This window comes from Loxodonta africana, chromosome 5 (assembly GCF_030014295.1).
Source record: "Loxodonta africana isolate mLoxAfr1 chromosome 5, mLoxAfr1.hap2, whole genome shotgun sequence".
In the NCBI taxonomy this organism is placed as follows: Eukaryota; Metazoa; Chordata; class Mammalia; order Proboscidea; family Elephantidae; genus Loxodonta; species Loxodonta africana.
Genome location: NC_087346.1, coordinates 161,938,822 through 161,954,975, shown reverse-complemented (window position 1 = coordinate 161,954,975; position 16,154 = coordinate 161,938,822). Strand labels below are relative to the sequence as shown.

Here is a 16,154-nt window from a genome sequence, read left to right as displayed (position 1 = left end):
CAGCCACTGTGTCAATCCGTCTCATCGAGGGTCTCCCTTTTTTTCACTGACCTTCTACTTCACCAAGCATGATGTCCTTCTCCAGGGACTGGTGCCTCCTGATAATATGTCCCAAGTATGTGAGACAAAGTCTCACCATCCTTACTTCTAAGGAGCCTTCTGGCTGTACTTTGTCCAATACTGACTTGTTTGTTCTTCTGGCAGTCCATGTGGTATGTTCAGTGTTCTTCGCTAACACGAGTTCAAAAGCATTAATTCCTCTTCAGTCTTCTTTATTCATTGTCCAGCTTTCGCAGGTAGATGAGGCAGTTGAAAACACCACGGCTTGGGTCAGGTGCACCTTAGTCATCAAAGTGACATCTTTGCTTTTTAACATTTGAAAGAGGTCTTTTTTAGCAGATTTGGCCAATTGTTTGATTTGACTGCTGCTTCCATGGACATTGATGGTTGATCCAAGTAGAATGAAATCCTTGAAACTTCAGTTTTTCACCATTTATCATGATGCTGTTTATTGGTCCAGTTCTGAGATTTTCATTTTCTTTATGATCAGGTGTATTCTCGCAGTCAGGAGGCTAGAAGTTCGAATTCAGTGCGCTGGCTCTAGGGGAAGACTCTCTCTGTCCGCTCTGGGGGAAAATACTTGTCTCAGCTTCTCTAGTGTTCTTGGCATTCCTTGGCAATCTCCACGTGGCATGTGTCTTCCCCTCCATTTGTGCTTGCTTCTCTGTGCCTAATCTGCTCTTTTTATATCTCAAAAGTGAGTAGGTTTAAGACACACTACAATGATACGAACTCATTAACATAACAAAACCCTATTCCCAAATGGGATTATATCCATAAGTATAGGGGTTAGGTTTCCAACACTTATTTTTGGGTGACATATTCAATCCATAGCATCTGCCTTTGGCCGAAGAGGAAAGATAGAAGGCTAGGAGTGCTCACCCTGAGTAGAAGGCATAGGGGGAACCAATGATTATCTCTAGGTCACTGAAGGGCTACCTGGGGCCAGTGAATCTGGGAGTCCTAGAGGGTGAAGCCAAGCCCAGGCGAAGGAGGCAGAGAGGAGAACGCAGGACAGTACAAGAAACGTGGATAGTGAGCACCCCCCTCATCGGAGTGTGCAAGCCAGGGATACTGAGGAGACTCGGGTGTCTTCTAGCCATGAAATCCATCATTTCCTTCCATCCTTCTGGCTTTGCAGCTCCAGAACTCAACATCCACGCCATCCACATACGACCTGCATATCTTGACCACAATCCCGGGCCTCAGTTACCGACACTATAGCATCAGACCTACTTTGGGGGCTCAGGAGGGCATCCAGGAGCCATCTGCCACCGTGGCCAGCATCATCCAGTTTGACCGCAGGCCGAGGAGACGTGCCAGCCGTAAGGGCAGGCGCCTGGTGCCCATAATGAATGACTGCTACACTGTGCTCATGGACCAGGACACCAACCTGATGCACAGCATCCAGGAGAGGTGAGGTGCAGCCATGGCTGGCTCTGAGGTGGAAGGGGTGCCCTTGGGCCTGGGCACGTCACACCCCCACCTGGAATCTCTGTTTTTTCACCTGCTCAGAAAAGGACCAGATGGTGCTGCAGACTGTTAACACTGTTACGACCTTTACTTCTAGGAAAGTGACTTAGGAAAGCCTTTCTTGCACTTTTTCCTTCTGGGGTTGTTGATCCATAGACAAAGAGGTGTTGAGCAACTCCAGGGAAAAAATGCAATATTCATGTTACCCACTTTTTTAAGTTTAGAGAATCAAAATCTGTGTTCAATAGTCATACTGGCTTTAGAGTATGAAGGGACCTTGGAAATCATCTAGTCCAACCCACACACTCATCATCTATCCACCTGCCCACCCATCCATGCATACACCCACCCACCTACCTATCCATCTTCCACTCACTTACCTATCCATCCATCCACCCACCTATCCACCCATCCTCCCATCCATCCACCCAACCACCCCCCATTCACCCATCTACCCATCTACCCATCCACCCATCCATCAACCCACCCTCCTATCCATCTACCCATCCACCTACCCACCCATCCACCTATCCGCCCATCCATCCATTCATTCACTGACAAGGTCATTCCTTCAGCAGCTCTTAGTTGACAGCAGCAATGGCCATTGACCACCCAGGACAGGACTTCCCCATGGTTTGTGGCCAACCTGTCCTTTCTCAGGCTTTGTCTCCCATACCCCGTGAAATGAGTAGGCCGTGTGCCCCTTCTCAGTCTGCGCTGCCATCTGCGCTGGCGCATCCTCTCTGCAGTGGCCGGGGTGATCCCCTGTCCTCTCATGATCTGTGATCCACTCTGGGACCCGGGTCATCAGCCTAGTGTTAAAGCCTTGTGGAGACAAAGGCCACATTGGTGCTGGGTGGGGTCTGATGAGCCCGATAGGGACCAGATGTAGGAGCTTTGTTGCCTGGTCCTGGAACAGTTGCCTGGGCTTGTTGGGGTCATTTGCATCCCTCCTGGCTCACAGCAGCATCTGGGGTGAGGGGTACACTTGATCCCCAACAATGACCCTCTGCTCTCTCACCCATGAGAAGAACAGTGTCCTCTTGCCTCTGCAGCTGGAGTAACCGAACCGTGCACGTGACCCAGGAGTTCCTGGAGTACCACGCCAACGGCGACGTGAAGCAGGGCCCTATTTCTGACAACTACATGTTTTCGCCCCACGAGGCAGCCGTTCCCGCCTGGGGTGCTGTGGGGATGGAGATCGTGGCTGGGAAGCTGCTGACAGAGGTCCGGCAATACTTCTACAGGTGCACACAGTAGGGGTGCAGTGAGCGGGATGAGGGAGAGGGCCTGGCTCTGCTCTGGGGTTGCCACTGCGGCTGCTGCTGAATGTGAATAGAGGAAGGTGCTCCGGTGTCTGTCAGTCCCATGGTGTCTGCGTGGCCTGGTCTTCTGGTTAGGAGCTAGGCTCAGGGCTGGGACAGAGCCCCCAGGTCATCAGGTTAGGAGCTAGGATCAGGGCTGGGACAGAGCCCCCAGGTCATCTGGTTAGGAGCTAGGATCAGGGCTGGGACAGAGGCCCCAGGTCATCTGGTTAGGAGCTAGGATCGGGGCTGGGACAGAGCCTCCAGGTCATCTGATTAGAAGCTAGGCTCAGGGATGGGACAGCCCCTGGGTCCTCTGGTTAGGAGCTAGGCCTAGGGCTGGGACAGAGCCCCCGGGTCATCTGATTGGGAGCTAGGTTCAGGGCTGGGACAGAGCCCCCTGGTCATCTGGTTAGGAGCTAGGCTTAGGGCTGGGACAAACCCACACATGGAGGAGTCCTTGTTTTGTCAATGTGTAGACATCATGTCCAGGGCTGGCTCAGCTGCCCTCCAGCACCAAGGACCCAGGCCCTCTCGTCCCAGTGCTCAGTGTCTACACGGGGCCTTCTTCCACACAGTGCCAAATTGTGCCCCACCCTGCCTCCTCACCTGCCTCCCTGCTTCTCTGCCCTCCCCCTCCCTCCATCCCTGCCCCTTCCCCCCGTCCCTGTCCCCTCCTGTCCCTCTCTCCTTCCTTCCCTCCTTCTATTCCTCCCTCCATCCCTCCCTCCTTTTCTCTTTCTTCCCCTTTCTCCTTCTCTCCCTCCCTCCCTCCGTCCCTCCTGCCCTCCCCCCAGCTGACCCCTGGAGAAAGGCAGGAGGGACGGAGCATCCAGAAGGCTCCTGGCTGTATTTCCCGGCTCCACGTCTTCCTGCAGGGACCCAGCAGACAAGGAGCACACATACGCCATCCACTCCCGGCTGGTCCATGTGCCACCATCCAAAGGGGAGCTGCTGTGTGGACGAATTGAGCAGGAGTACCGGGCGGGCCCACTGGAGCTGAATCGCGAGGCCGTGCTCAGGACCAGCACTGACCTGGACAGCCAGCAGGTCATCCACACGGACAACAACGGGTACCAGATGCAGCGCAGGCCCCACCTGGCACACGCCAACAACAGCATCGCTCGGGTACACCCACAATGCCCCGGGGCTGCCCACCATGCACCCTGCTGGGCCTTAGGGGCTAAGAGGTGGGCTTGGGGTAAACGACGGGGACAACAGGTACTGAGTGACCTCAGCCAGGTCACTGAAGGGGTCTGTGCCTCACTTTCCTCTTCTGTAAAATGGACACCTCACCAAGGGTTGTTCTGAGATGAAGGATGACATCAAGTATTTACAGGGCCTGGACCCACATTAGCAGGTCTTACTAGGAACGCTGCCCAGCTGCTCAGCCACCCTCCTGTGTCCTCGGGAGGGGGGTGACACCCCTGAGCTGTGAGGCTGGGGCTGGTACAGGCACGGTGCAGCACTGAGCACTTGTGGCCTTCAGCAAGCCGACCCTGTTCCTCCCGTGGCTCCGCAGGGGCGGTCCCCATGCTGCTCTGCTTTCTTCCTGCTTCTCTCCTTCCATTCTGTCTCGGTGGTTCTCACGGCCACGGCTGGGAGGCCTGTGAGCCGAGGCTGGGAGGCCCATGAGCCAAGGCCGTCCCCTCCAACGGGCCAGGTGCAGGGGCTTTGTGCTGCTACCCCAGCCGTCCCACAGGTTTCTGCCTAGTGACTGTTGATGGAGGGCCAGCCCCAAGCTGTACTGGCCCACACGCATTCACTCGCCCCTTCCAGCCATTGTGTGACCCCGCGTTACAGGTGGGAAAACAGGCTTGGGCAGGCAAGGCCGATCCCCCAGGGCCCTGTGGCCAGGAAGCAGCAGAGCACCCTGCCAAGGCTCTGCTCCAAGCTGCTGCCATGCTGTGTGGACAGTGATTGGGTGGGCAGAGGTGAGCCCTGACCCCTGGCCTCCTCGCCCTCCTCCCGGTGGTCAGCCTAGCGATGTTGTGTCCGCAGAATTACTACCCCATGGTCCAGACGGCCTTCATCGAGGACAACCGAAGCAGGCTGGTGCTGCTGTCGGAGCGGGCACATGGCGTCTCCAGCCAGGACAACGGGCAGGTGGAGGTACGAGTGGGCGCAGGCAGCCCTTTGGCGGTTCTCCTGGGCGCCTGGTGAGAGACTGGCCCAGGAACAGCCTGTCCTGCAGGTCATGCTTCACCGGCGGCTATGGAACAACCTCGAGTGGGACCTGGCCTACAACCTCACACTGAATGACACCTCGATCGTCCGGCCCACACTCTGGCTGCTCCTGGCACCCCAGCCAGTCACGGCCACCCTGCACCCGAGAGACAGGCTGGCGCTGCAGCACAGGCCCGTAGTACTGTGCGGGGAGCTAGCTGGTGAGCAGACGCCTCAGAGCTGTGTTGGCACCACCCCAGAATGCACCAGCCTGGCAGGGTGGGCTTTGGGACAGGGTCTTGGAGTTCTCTAGAAAAACAGAACCAGTGAGATATGTACACATAGAGAGGGAGAGATTTACTTCAGGGAACTGGCTCACTCAACTCTGGGGAGCTGGCAAGTGCAAGATCCATAGATCAGGTGACAAGTAGAGCCCAGAGTCCACTTCTGCCAAAATATCTGTTTGTATTCCGGAGGCAGGACGTGCCCTAGGGAAACTCCCTTTTCAACTGACTGCTTGAGGACATTACGTTATGGAAGATCATTACATCACATTACACTGTTGCTGTTGTTGGGTGCCATCTAGTCGATTTTGACTCATAGTGACCCTATAATTCACAGTAGAACTGCCCCATAGAGTTTCCTGGGCTGCAGTCTTTACAGGAGCAGATTGCCAGGTCTTTCTCCTGCAGAGTCGCCAGTGGGTTCAAACTGCCAACCTTTCAGTTAGCAGCTGAGTGCTAACCATTGCGCCAACAAGGCTCCTTACACTGCATTACATTCTATTATGGAACAGCACCTAGATTAGTGTTTGGCCAAACCACTGAGAGCCATAGCCTAGCCAAGTTGACACATAAAATTAATCATCACAGAGGGTTTGTGCCCTCAGGGATCCAGGCAACTTTTGAGCAGGAAGGGACCTCAGGGACCACCTGTCCAGCCCTCATTTCATAGATGGGCAAACTGAGGTACAGAGAGGATCAGGGGCTCGCTGGAGGTCAAACAGCTCGTCAGCGGCAGGGCTAGGACTCACCCCTCCACCTTGCACCCTCCCCTGAGTCTTCTCCATCCTCTTCCCTCCTGTGCCCAGTTCTTTCTAGTTATGACAATATGACCATGTCAAGCTCAGGGTCAGGAGAGGTCAGGATCCACTCCTGGATCTGTTAGGGGCCATGGGCCTTTCCCAGACATGCGAAGCTTCTAAGTCTGGGAAAGTCCACAGCTCCTGCCTGCCCCATACAACCTGGCCCTGCTCTGGTCTCTGCAGCTGCAAGAGAAACCCCCTTGAACCAGCTTGACCAAAGGCAGTTATTCCAAGGCCCATGACCAAGGGAAGGGCAGGGGTAGAACTGGGCCCAGGGACTGGAACTGAGACAAGGCTGTCCCTCTGTCCCATCCCTCCCCTGTGGATGGCCCTGCAGCTGCAGGTTCCCCCCACCCATGAGGAGCCGAGCCCCAGACTTCCTGGTCCCCAGTGTAAATGTCCAGGGAAAGGTTTTGATTGGTCCTTTTAGGTCATGCAGCCTGGTCTTGAACCAATCACTGAGGCCTGGGTGTTGGGAGAGGGCCATTCCAGCCAAGAGCCTAGAGTTAGAGGGAGGAGGGGGCCGTGGCACCTCCAAGCAGAAAGAGAGACAGACAACAAGACAGGGAGGAGCGGGCTCGGCGTGAATTGCTATGTGGTCCTGAGCAGACCCTATGCCCTCTCTGGGCCTTAGTCTCCTTGTTTGTAGTTTGAAACCGCTGGACTAGGAGACACAGGGTCTTCCCACTGTCAGCATCTATGATCCCACAGGTGGGCGTGTGGGGGAGGGGATCGGCTGGAGAAGGGTAGGGGTGTAGTGGGGGAGCCCTGGACAAGGAGTCGGGCCCAACGATCCTCTCCTCACTCCATCCGTCCGCCCCTGGGGGCTCTCCTGTTCTCACCCCCAGGACCACGGCAGCGGGCAGCCGTGACGCTTCCCCCCAACCTTCACCTGCAGACCCTGAGCATCCCTGGCTGGAACTACAGCTCGAACCACACCGAGCACCTGGAGAGTCTCCGGAAAGGTGAGGCAGGTACACAGGCTATGTGCAGGCCCCAAGCCCCAGATGAAGGGGCTTCCCTGATAGCTTGTCATGACTTTCGGAGGTCACCTGGCCCCTTATCTGACAAACAAGGAGACCGAGGACACAGGGCCGTGACCATCTTCACACCACCACAACAAGTTTCCACAAACCAAGGAACTTAAACAGCAGGGATGTTCTCTCACAGTCTGGAGGCAGAAGTCCACAATGAAGGTGTGGGCAGGCCCTGCTCCCTCCAAAGGCTCTAGGAGAGGATACTTCTGGTCTCTCCCTGCTTCTGGTGCTTTCTCACCATCCTTGGCTTTTGGTCACATCACTCTGCCTCCATCTTCACATGGCAACCTTCCTCTGTCTCCCTGTCTTTCTGTGTCTCTTCTCCTCTTTTACAAAGACATCGCTCCAACATAGGCTCAGGGCCCACACTGCTCCAGTACGGTATCATGTTAACCTAACTGATAACATCAGCAAAGACCCTATTTCCAAATAGGCCAGATTCATGGGTACAAGGATGAGGACTTGAACATGGCTTTTGGAGGACATAATTCAACCCATAACGGGGCAAACGCAGGCCTAGACTCCAGATCTCTGACCACAGCGAGGTCTCCAACCCTCCCAGTTCTCTGAGGGAGTCCCTTCCAGCCTCCACATCCTGCCGACCCTCAGGGGCCCACTTAGCCCTGCCTTCCCCAGGTGTCCTGGAGCCCAGAATGCTGAGCCCACTTCTCTGAGCTCAAGCAGCCTAACTGTTACACAAGTAGGTCCTGTGCTAGGAGCTGAGGATGGAGCAGGGACAGGTGGGCACAGCCCTGGGCTTACCACACTCTTGTCTCAAGGGAGTCAGCATAGTCACCAGACAGGATGGCTGTGATCACAGAGAACCCCTAGCAGAGACATCAGGGAGGGCTTCCTGGTGGAGGGAAGGCCCGTGGGAGCTAATGTGACCTGTCTCAAAGCATTTGGTCCAGCCACAGCCTGCCTGCCCGCCTAGACTGAGCAGCTCTGAGGCTGGGGCTGACGGTACCACAGCCTTCCTCAAGTTCCACACCCCTTCCAGGGCTGGGCTCCCCTGGACAAGACCAGAGGTTTCCAGGCCTAGACTTGGCCCTCCCTCCTGCATCGCCTGGAGCCTTGGTATGGTGCCAGTCCAATGGGGGCCATGGCCGGCCTCATGGGGTTCAAGGATGCACAATGGGGTCATGTGTACACGCCAGGCGCAGACTCAGGGTACAAGGCTAGATGGACCTCTCACTGCTCCCTCTGTCCTCAAAGGCCGCCAGGGGGAGGTCGAGGCCAACCTGCGCCGAGTGCTGCTGCGGCTCCACCACCTGTATGAGGTGGGGGAGGACCCAGTCCTGTCTCAGCCAGTGACCGTGGATCTGCAGGTACACTTGCCACGGGCACCTCAAGCCCCAAGGCTGACGGGGAGTAGGGGCTGCCAGCTGCACCCTTTCTCCCTGGTATGGAGGGAGCCTCTCGTAGTCAGGAACAGCTTGGCTGTGAGCAATGTGGCTGGACGCTGTCATCATGGGCAGTCTCCTCCATGTCCCCACCTGGCTGCCCTCAGCACATGACCGTTGTCTTCCTGATTGTCAACTCAGTGTCACAAGGCATCACAGCATCATGAGCGTAGGGAAAGGCAGAGGGGGTGGGGTACAGCCACCCCTGGGGCTCTCTCCTGTCACTCAGGGATGCTCTGAGAGCCACCACTGCCCCCAGCAGGCTTGTCTTTCCTCCCAGTGGCAGACGGGGCCACTGTCCCCACATCTGTGAGGCAGGCTGGGGTATGGCTATTTGTGGGGGGTGGGGAGTAGCTGTGCCACTCCTTCCCTGGGCTAAGCACGCATCCTGGGCAGGGAAGGGGACTCCATGCTGGGAGGCAGCTAACATGCTGCCCATTCCTGGGTTTGCACATCCAGCTGCCCCAGCCTCAGTTTCCCCATCTCCAAGCCTGTCCTTGCAGATTTGCTGTGAAGGTTAAGAGAGCGACTTGTGAAGCTCTGGGGCAGGGCGGCACCGGGACACTCAGTCCGAGGCGTTGTCACCTGCTGCTGTTCTCATGCTGGGATCTGGGGTCTCCGTGTGGCTTGCCCTCCCCTGCTCTGTCCCTGCAGGCCGTGCTGCGGGGCCTGGGGACTGTGGTGGCCCTGGAGGAGCGCTCACTCACAGGGACCTCGGATGTGCATGCGCTGCGCCGCTGGAGCTGGAGGACACGGACCCACCGCACCCGCGGAGGTGGGAGCTCTGCTCGGCCCCACGGAGGTAGAGGGGGCCCCACGGAGGTGGTACCCCCCTCCCTACTCGGCCTCCACTGGGGTTCCCAACGTGGCCGTCAGCACAGACAGGGAGCTAGGCAGACCAGGTTCAGATCCCAACCCTGCCCCAGGAGCCACAAGATAAGTCTCAAAGAATCCGCAGCCCTCCTCAAGCTATCAGGCCTGCCAGGGCCCCCGTGTGTTTGCATGAATGTATACATGTGTGTACCATATATACGTGTGAGCATTGTGTGCTGTGTGCATGTTTGGGGTATGTGTGTGCATGTGTACTGTGTGATTACGTGTGTATACATGTGTGTGTCTATTGGCCTGTCCGTCACTTTTGGTCCTGGAGCTGCACTAGCCCTGCCCATGCCCCAGGTCAGAGCCAAGCTCTCCAGCTCACAGGGTTGCGCCCAGCCCGGCCCCGCTGTCCTCTGCTGTCCTGCACCCACCCTGCACCGCATGGTCAGCTCCTGCCTACACAGGCAGCTTCTGCCACTCCCTCTGCCTGGAACACCCTCATCCATTCTGGCCTGCTCCCACTCAGCCTCCCCCGAAGCCCTCCCCAAGTCCCATGCTGGGTCACACACCTCCTCTGCTCTCCCAGCCCTTCCCCATGTTTCTGCTGTCTCCTACATCTCTTCTTTATCCACTGCACACATACTTCCAGGTTCAGAGTAGACATTCAGTCAATGGTGGAAGGATGGCTGGATGAACAGATGGATGGATGGATGGATGATGGATGGACAAATGGATGGATTGTGAATGGATGGATGGACAAATGGATAGACAGATGTGTAGATGGATGATGGATGGATGAATGTGTGTGTCTGGATGGACAGATGAGTGGATGGATGCTTGGATGAGTGGATAGATGGCTGAGTGGGTAGATGAATGGATAGATTTGTGGATGGATGGATGAACAGACTTCTCTCCCAAGGGTGAAGCCCAAACATCAGGGCATGGCTTCAGTGGCGCCTAGTGAGGTAAAGGGCAGGGCTCACCTGATGGTCTCAGAAAGCCCTTAGATGTCTAATGCAACACCCTTTGGGGAAATGAGGCTGATTAGGGCCAGAACTAGCCTATTAATAGCTTCCGCCATGGGCTGGGCCCTGGGGGACAGCAGAAATGTGAGAGACCCACTCCCACCAGGAGTCCCAGGGCAGAGGGGTAGACAGCCATCATCACAGTGGGAGCCACGGCAGACTGTAGGCAGGTGTAGGGTTGTGAGGGAGGATGGGGAGAAGCGTCCTGGAGAAGCAGGTGGCTCCAGAGCAGTTCTGGACAGACCACCTCTGTCCCCTAGATGGCACCAGCTCCAGTCTGAGGCCGCCAGGAGGCACCACCGTCACAGTCCACCCAAAGGAAATCCGCACGTTCTTCGTTCACTTCCAAGAGCAGTGAGCCCTCACGAATGCTCCAGGCCACCAGTGACTCCATGTAACAGAACAGAACAGAATACGAAACGAAGGAAAGCAGTGTGGAGGGTGCCAGGAGGCCAAGTGTCTGAATCGGCACTGCCAATTCAGCTGGCTAACTTCAGGAATTGGTCATTTGGGGCCATGGTGGCTCAGTGGTTAAGCGTTTGGCTGCTCACCAAAAGGTTGGCAGTTCAAATCCACCAGCCACTCACTAGAAACCCGATGGCGTAGTCCTACACTGTCCTATAGGGTCACTATGAGTCAGAATCAACTCAATGGCAATAGTTTTTCTTTTTTTTGGTCAGCTTTGCAGTTTTCTTTCTTCATTTTATAAATAAAATTTAAATTACAAGGTCCTGTTTCTTACCCTCCCCCATTCAAGCAGCCTTCCTGTCTCACAGGCATGGTATTTTCACACACACACACATGCGTCTTCATTCACTTTCAAAAGCCAACCCCAGGAAGTTCTGGGAAAGGCAGCGAGGAATCCACAGTGACACCTGAGAATTCTAGAAAGGGCACCATCCTATATTGAAAGAGCAATACCCCTATCCCTCCAGACCTGGGGCAGCACAGGAAACAAACCCTGATATCCCTGCAATGAACACTCAGGTGTTCACACAACACTGGGTGAAGAACCACCACAAACAACTTCACATCTACAAACCAGGTCTCGCCACCAAAGGAATCGCAAAGAAGCGTTCCACTTTCAGAGTTGTTTAGATTTCAGAACTGTGGCTGAGTAGGTGTGGACCTACCTCAATAGATGCATAATCAATTTATATTAACTGTTAAATCATAAAATTTAGTACCTGTATTGTCTTCCTGGGATGGCTGTAACAAAATACCACACACTGGGTGGCTTATAAGAACAGAAATTTATTCCCACAGTTCTGGAGGCTGGGAGTCCGAGATCAGGGTATCAGCCTTGTCGATTCCTTCTGAGGGAAAATCTATTCCATACCGCTCTCCCAGCTTCTGGTGGCTCCAGGCATTCCTTGGCTTGTGGCTGCAGTGTCTCATGGCATTCATCCTCTGTCTCCCTGTCTCTGTCTCTTGTCTTGTAAGGACACCGGTCATATTGCATTAGGAGCCACCTTACTCCTTTATAACCCTGTGTTAACCTAACTGATAACATCTTCAAAGAGCCTATTTCCAAACAGGATCACATTCACAAGTACAGGGGTTAGGATTTCAACATATCTTTCTAGGGGGACAAAATTCAGTCCATAACAGTACCCAAAGTACCTTCTTGCCTTCTACTTGTTTTTTATAAAATCTAGAGTTAAGTTCTTTGGTTAGAAAATCAATAATACCAGGTATCAACCCAAGACTACAACACTGGACAGAGGAATCAAATGTCAACCCAGACAGGGAAATCACAAAAATAAATCAAGATTAAAAAACGCTGAAAACAGGGAAACAGCGATGTCATAATGTAAAAGAAGGCAACGTTAAAACAATAAAGAGGGACTAAGAAATGTAGTCACAGATCTTTCATATGGAGAGGAAGACAAGGTGATATAAAGAAATAAAAGTTAGGTTTAAACTTAGAAAAATAAATATTAAGGAAACCACAAAGGAGACTAACTACCCTACTCACCAAAATAAAATACAAGGAAAAAATAGAGGCTCAGCAGAAACAAAATCAACAACAATGAATAAGAGGAAAAGCCAATATATAAAGATAAACTACTCAGCACAAGAAGGTAAATGGGAAAAAGAAACAACACACAAAGACATCAAAATGATAGCACTAAATTAATACCTATCCATAATCATGCTGAATGTAAATAGACTAAATGCACCAATAAAGAGACAGAGAGTCTCAGACTGGATAAAGAAACACGATGTGTCTATATGCCGCCTACAAGAGACACACCTTAGACTTAGAGACACAAACTAAAAGGATGGAAAAAAATATATAAAGCAAACAACAATCAAAAAAGAGCAGAAGCGGCAATATTAATTTCTGACAAAATAGACTTTAAAGTTAAATCTACCACAAAGGATAAGGTAGGACACTATATAATGATTAAAGGGGCAATATAACAGGAGGATATATCCATATTAAATATTTATGCACCCAATGACAGTGCTGCATGATACATGAAACAAACTAACAGGATTGAAAAGTGAGATAGCTCCACAACTATAGTAGGAGACTTCAACACACCACTTTCAGTGAAAGACAGAACATCCTGAAAGAAGCTCAATAAAGACACAGAGGATCTAAATGCCACAATCAACCAACTTGACCTCATAGACATATACAGAACACTCCACCCAACAGCAGCCAAGCATACTTTCTTTTCCAACGCACATGGAACATTCTCTAGAATAGACCACATATTAGGTCATAAAGCAAGCCTTAGCAGAATACAAAAACATTGAAATATTAAAAAGCATCTTCTCTGACCATAAGGCCATAAAAGTAGAAATTAATTACAGAAAAAGCAGGGAAAAGAAATCAAACACTTGGAAACTGTACAATACCCTGCTCAAAGCAGCTGGGTTATAGAAGACATTAAGGATGGAATAAAGAAATTCATAGAATCCAATGAGAATGAAAACACTTCCTATCACAACCTTTGGGACAGAGCAAAAGCAGTGCTCAGAGGTCAATTTATATCAATAAATGCACACATACAAAAAGAAGAAAGGGCCAAAATCAAAAAAATTATCCCTATAACTTAAACAAATAGAAAGAGAGCAACAAAAGAAACCTTTAGGCACCAGAAGAAAGCAAATAAAGATTAGAGCAGAATTAAATGAAATAGAGAACAGAAAAACAATTGAAAGAGTTACCAAGACCAAAAGCTGGTTCTTTGAAAAAATTAACAAAATTGATAAACCATTGGCCAAACTGACAAAAGAAAAACAGAAGAAGCAAATACCCTGAATAAGAAATGAGATGGGCGATATTACAACAGATCCAACTGAAATTAAAAGAATCATATCAGATTACTACGAAAAATTGTACTCTAACAAATTCGAAAACCTAGGAGAAATGGATGAATTTCTAGAAACACACTACCTACCTAAACTCACACAAACAGAGGTAGAACTAAATAGACCCCTAACAAAAGAAGAGGATGAAAGGTAATTAAAAAACTCCCAACAAGACCTCCTAAAAATCAAACACCTATGCTCATCCAAAGACTTCACCAAAAGAGTAAAAAGACTGCCTATGACATTCCCGATCCGTGCCTGATCTCTAAAATCTACATGATACTGCAAAAACTCAACTACAAAAAGACAAATTACCCAATTAAAAAATGGGCAAAAGATATGAATAGACACTTCACCAAAGAAGACATTCAGGTAGCTAACTGATACATGAGGAAATGCTCACAATCATTAGCCATTACAGAAATGCAGATCAAAACTACAATGAGATACCATCTCACTCCAACAAGGCTGGCATTAATCCAAAAAACACAAAATAATAAACGTTGCAGAGGTGGTGGAGAGACTGGAACACTTATACACTGCTGGTGGGAATGTCAAATGGTACAACCACTTTGGAAATCAATTTGGGGCCTCCTTAAAAAGCTAGAAATAGAACTACCATACAATCTAGCAATCCCACTCCTTGGAATATATCCTAGAGAAATAAGAGCCTTTACATGAACAGATATATGCACACCCACGTTTACTGTAGCACTGTTTACAATAGCAAAAAGATGGACGCAACCACGGTGCCCATCAACGGATGAACAGATACATAAATTATGGTATATTCACACAATGGCATATTACACATCAGTAAAGAACAATGATGAATCCGTGAAACATTTCACAACGTGGAGGAATCTGGAAGGCATTATGCTGAGTGAAATTAGTTGGCTGCAAAAGGACAAATATTGTATAAGACCACTACTATAAGATCTTGAGAAATAGTTTAAACAGAGAAGAGAATATTCTTTGACGGTTATGGCGGGGGGAAGGACGGAGGGAGAGGGGTTTTCACTAATTAGGTAGTAGACAAGAACTATTTTAGGTGAAGGGAAAGACAACACACAATACAGGCGAGGTCACCACAACTGAACTAAACCAAAAGCAAAGAAGTTTCCTCAATAAACTGAATGCTTTGAAGGCCACCGTAGCACAGGTAGGGGTTTGGGGACCATTGTTTCAGGGGACATCTAAGTCAATTGGTGTAATAAAATCTATTTAGAAAACATTCTGCAACCCACTTTGGAGAGTGGTGGTCTGTGGTGGTCTGGGGTCTTAAACGCTAGCAAGTGGCCATCTGAGATGCATCAATTGGTCTCAACCCACCTGGAACAAAGGAGAAGGAAGAACACCAAAGACACAGGGTAATTATGAGCCCAAGAGACAGAAAGGGCCACATAAACCAGAAACTACATCAGCCTGAGACCAGAAGAACTAGATGGTGCCTGGCTACAACGGATGACTTCCCTGACAGGAAAAATAACAAAGAACCCCTGAGGGAGCAGGAGAGCGGTAGGATGCAGACCTCAAATTCTCATAAAAAGACCAGACTTAATGGTCTGAGACTAGAATGACCCCAAGGTCATGGTCCCCAGACCTTCTGTTAGCCCAAGACAAGAACCATTCCTAAAGCTAACTCTTCAGACAGGGATTGGACAATGATACTGGTGAAGAATGAGCTTCTTGGATCAAATAGACACATGAGACTATGTTGGCATCTCTTGTCTGAAGGGGAGATGAGAGGGTAGAGAGGGTCAGAAGCTGGCCAAATGCACACAAAAAGAGAGTGGAGGGAAGGAGTGTGCTGTCTCATTAGGGGGAGAGCAATTAGAAGTATATAGCAAGGTGTTTATAAATTTTTGTATGAGAGTCCGACTTTATTTGTAAACTTTCACTTAAAGCACGATAAAAATTTTGTTAAAAAAATCCATAGTTAACATATTCCTTCAAGTACTTGTCATATGGATTACACCTTAACAAAGAAAACAAAAATCCTCACAACTGGACCAATAAGCAACATCATGATAAACGGAGAAAAGACTGAAGTTGCCAAGAATTTCATTTTACTGGGATCCACAATCAACACCCATGGAAGCAGCAGTTGAGAAATTAAATGACATATTGCATTGGGCAAATCTGCTGCAAAAGGCCTCTTTAAACTGTTAAAACCCAAAGATGTCACTTTGAGGACTAAGGTGTGCCAAACCCAAGCCATGGTCTTTTTAATTGCCTCGAATGCATGTGAAAGTTGGACAATGAATAAGGAAGACTAAAGAAGAACTGATGCCTTTGAATTGTGGTACTGGTGAAGAATATTGAACACACCACGGACCACCAGAAGAATGAACAAGTCTGTCTTAGAAGAAGTACAGCCAGAATGGTCCTTAGCAGTGAGGATGGCGAGACTTTGTCTCATGTACTTTGGACACGTTATCAGGAGGGACCAGTCC

At 50.8% G+C, this 16,154-nt stretch overlaps 1 protein-coding gene across 5 annotated transcripts in view; it reads left to right on the top strand.

The window, feature by feature from the left end:
- Positions 1-11,098, top strand: part of MAN2B2 (mannosidase alpha class 2B member 2) — a 36,590-nt gene extending 25,492 nt beyond the window's left edge. For 2 of the 5 annotated variants that reach the window (XM_064286230.1, XM_064286234.1), the window contains 8 exons: positions 1,202-1,476; positions 2,589-2,780; positions 3,716-3,965; positions 4,839-4,949; positions 5,032-5,224; positions 6,936-7,052; positions 9,182-9,329; positions 10,632-11,098. In XM_064286230.1, coding sequence (XP_064142300.1) covers positions 1,202-1,476; positions 2,589-2,780; positions 3,716-3,965; positions 4,839-4,949; positions 5,032-5,224; positions 6,936-7,052; positions 9,182-9,329; positions 10,632-10,977 — 1,632 coding nt within the window. In that variant the 3' untranslated portion in view covers positions 10,978-11,098. Of the gene's footprint in view, positions 1-1,201; positions 1,477-2,588; positions 2,781-3,715; positions 3,966-4,838; positions 4,950-5,031; positions 5,225-6,935; positions 7,053-8,339; positions 8,453-9,181; positions 9,330-10,631 lie in introns of all 5 variants that reach the window. The other 3 variants (XM_064286233.1, XM_064286232.1, XM_064286231.1) reach the window with 3 other exon arrangements.
- Positions 11,099-16,154: the final 5,056 nt, after the last annotated feature.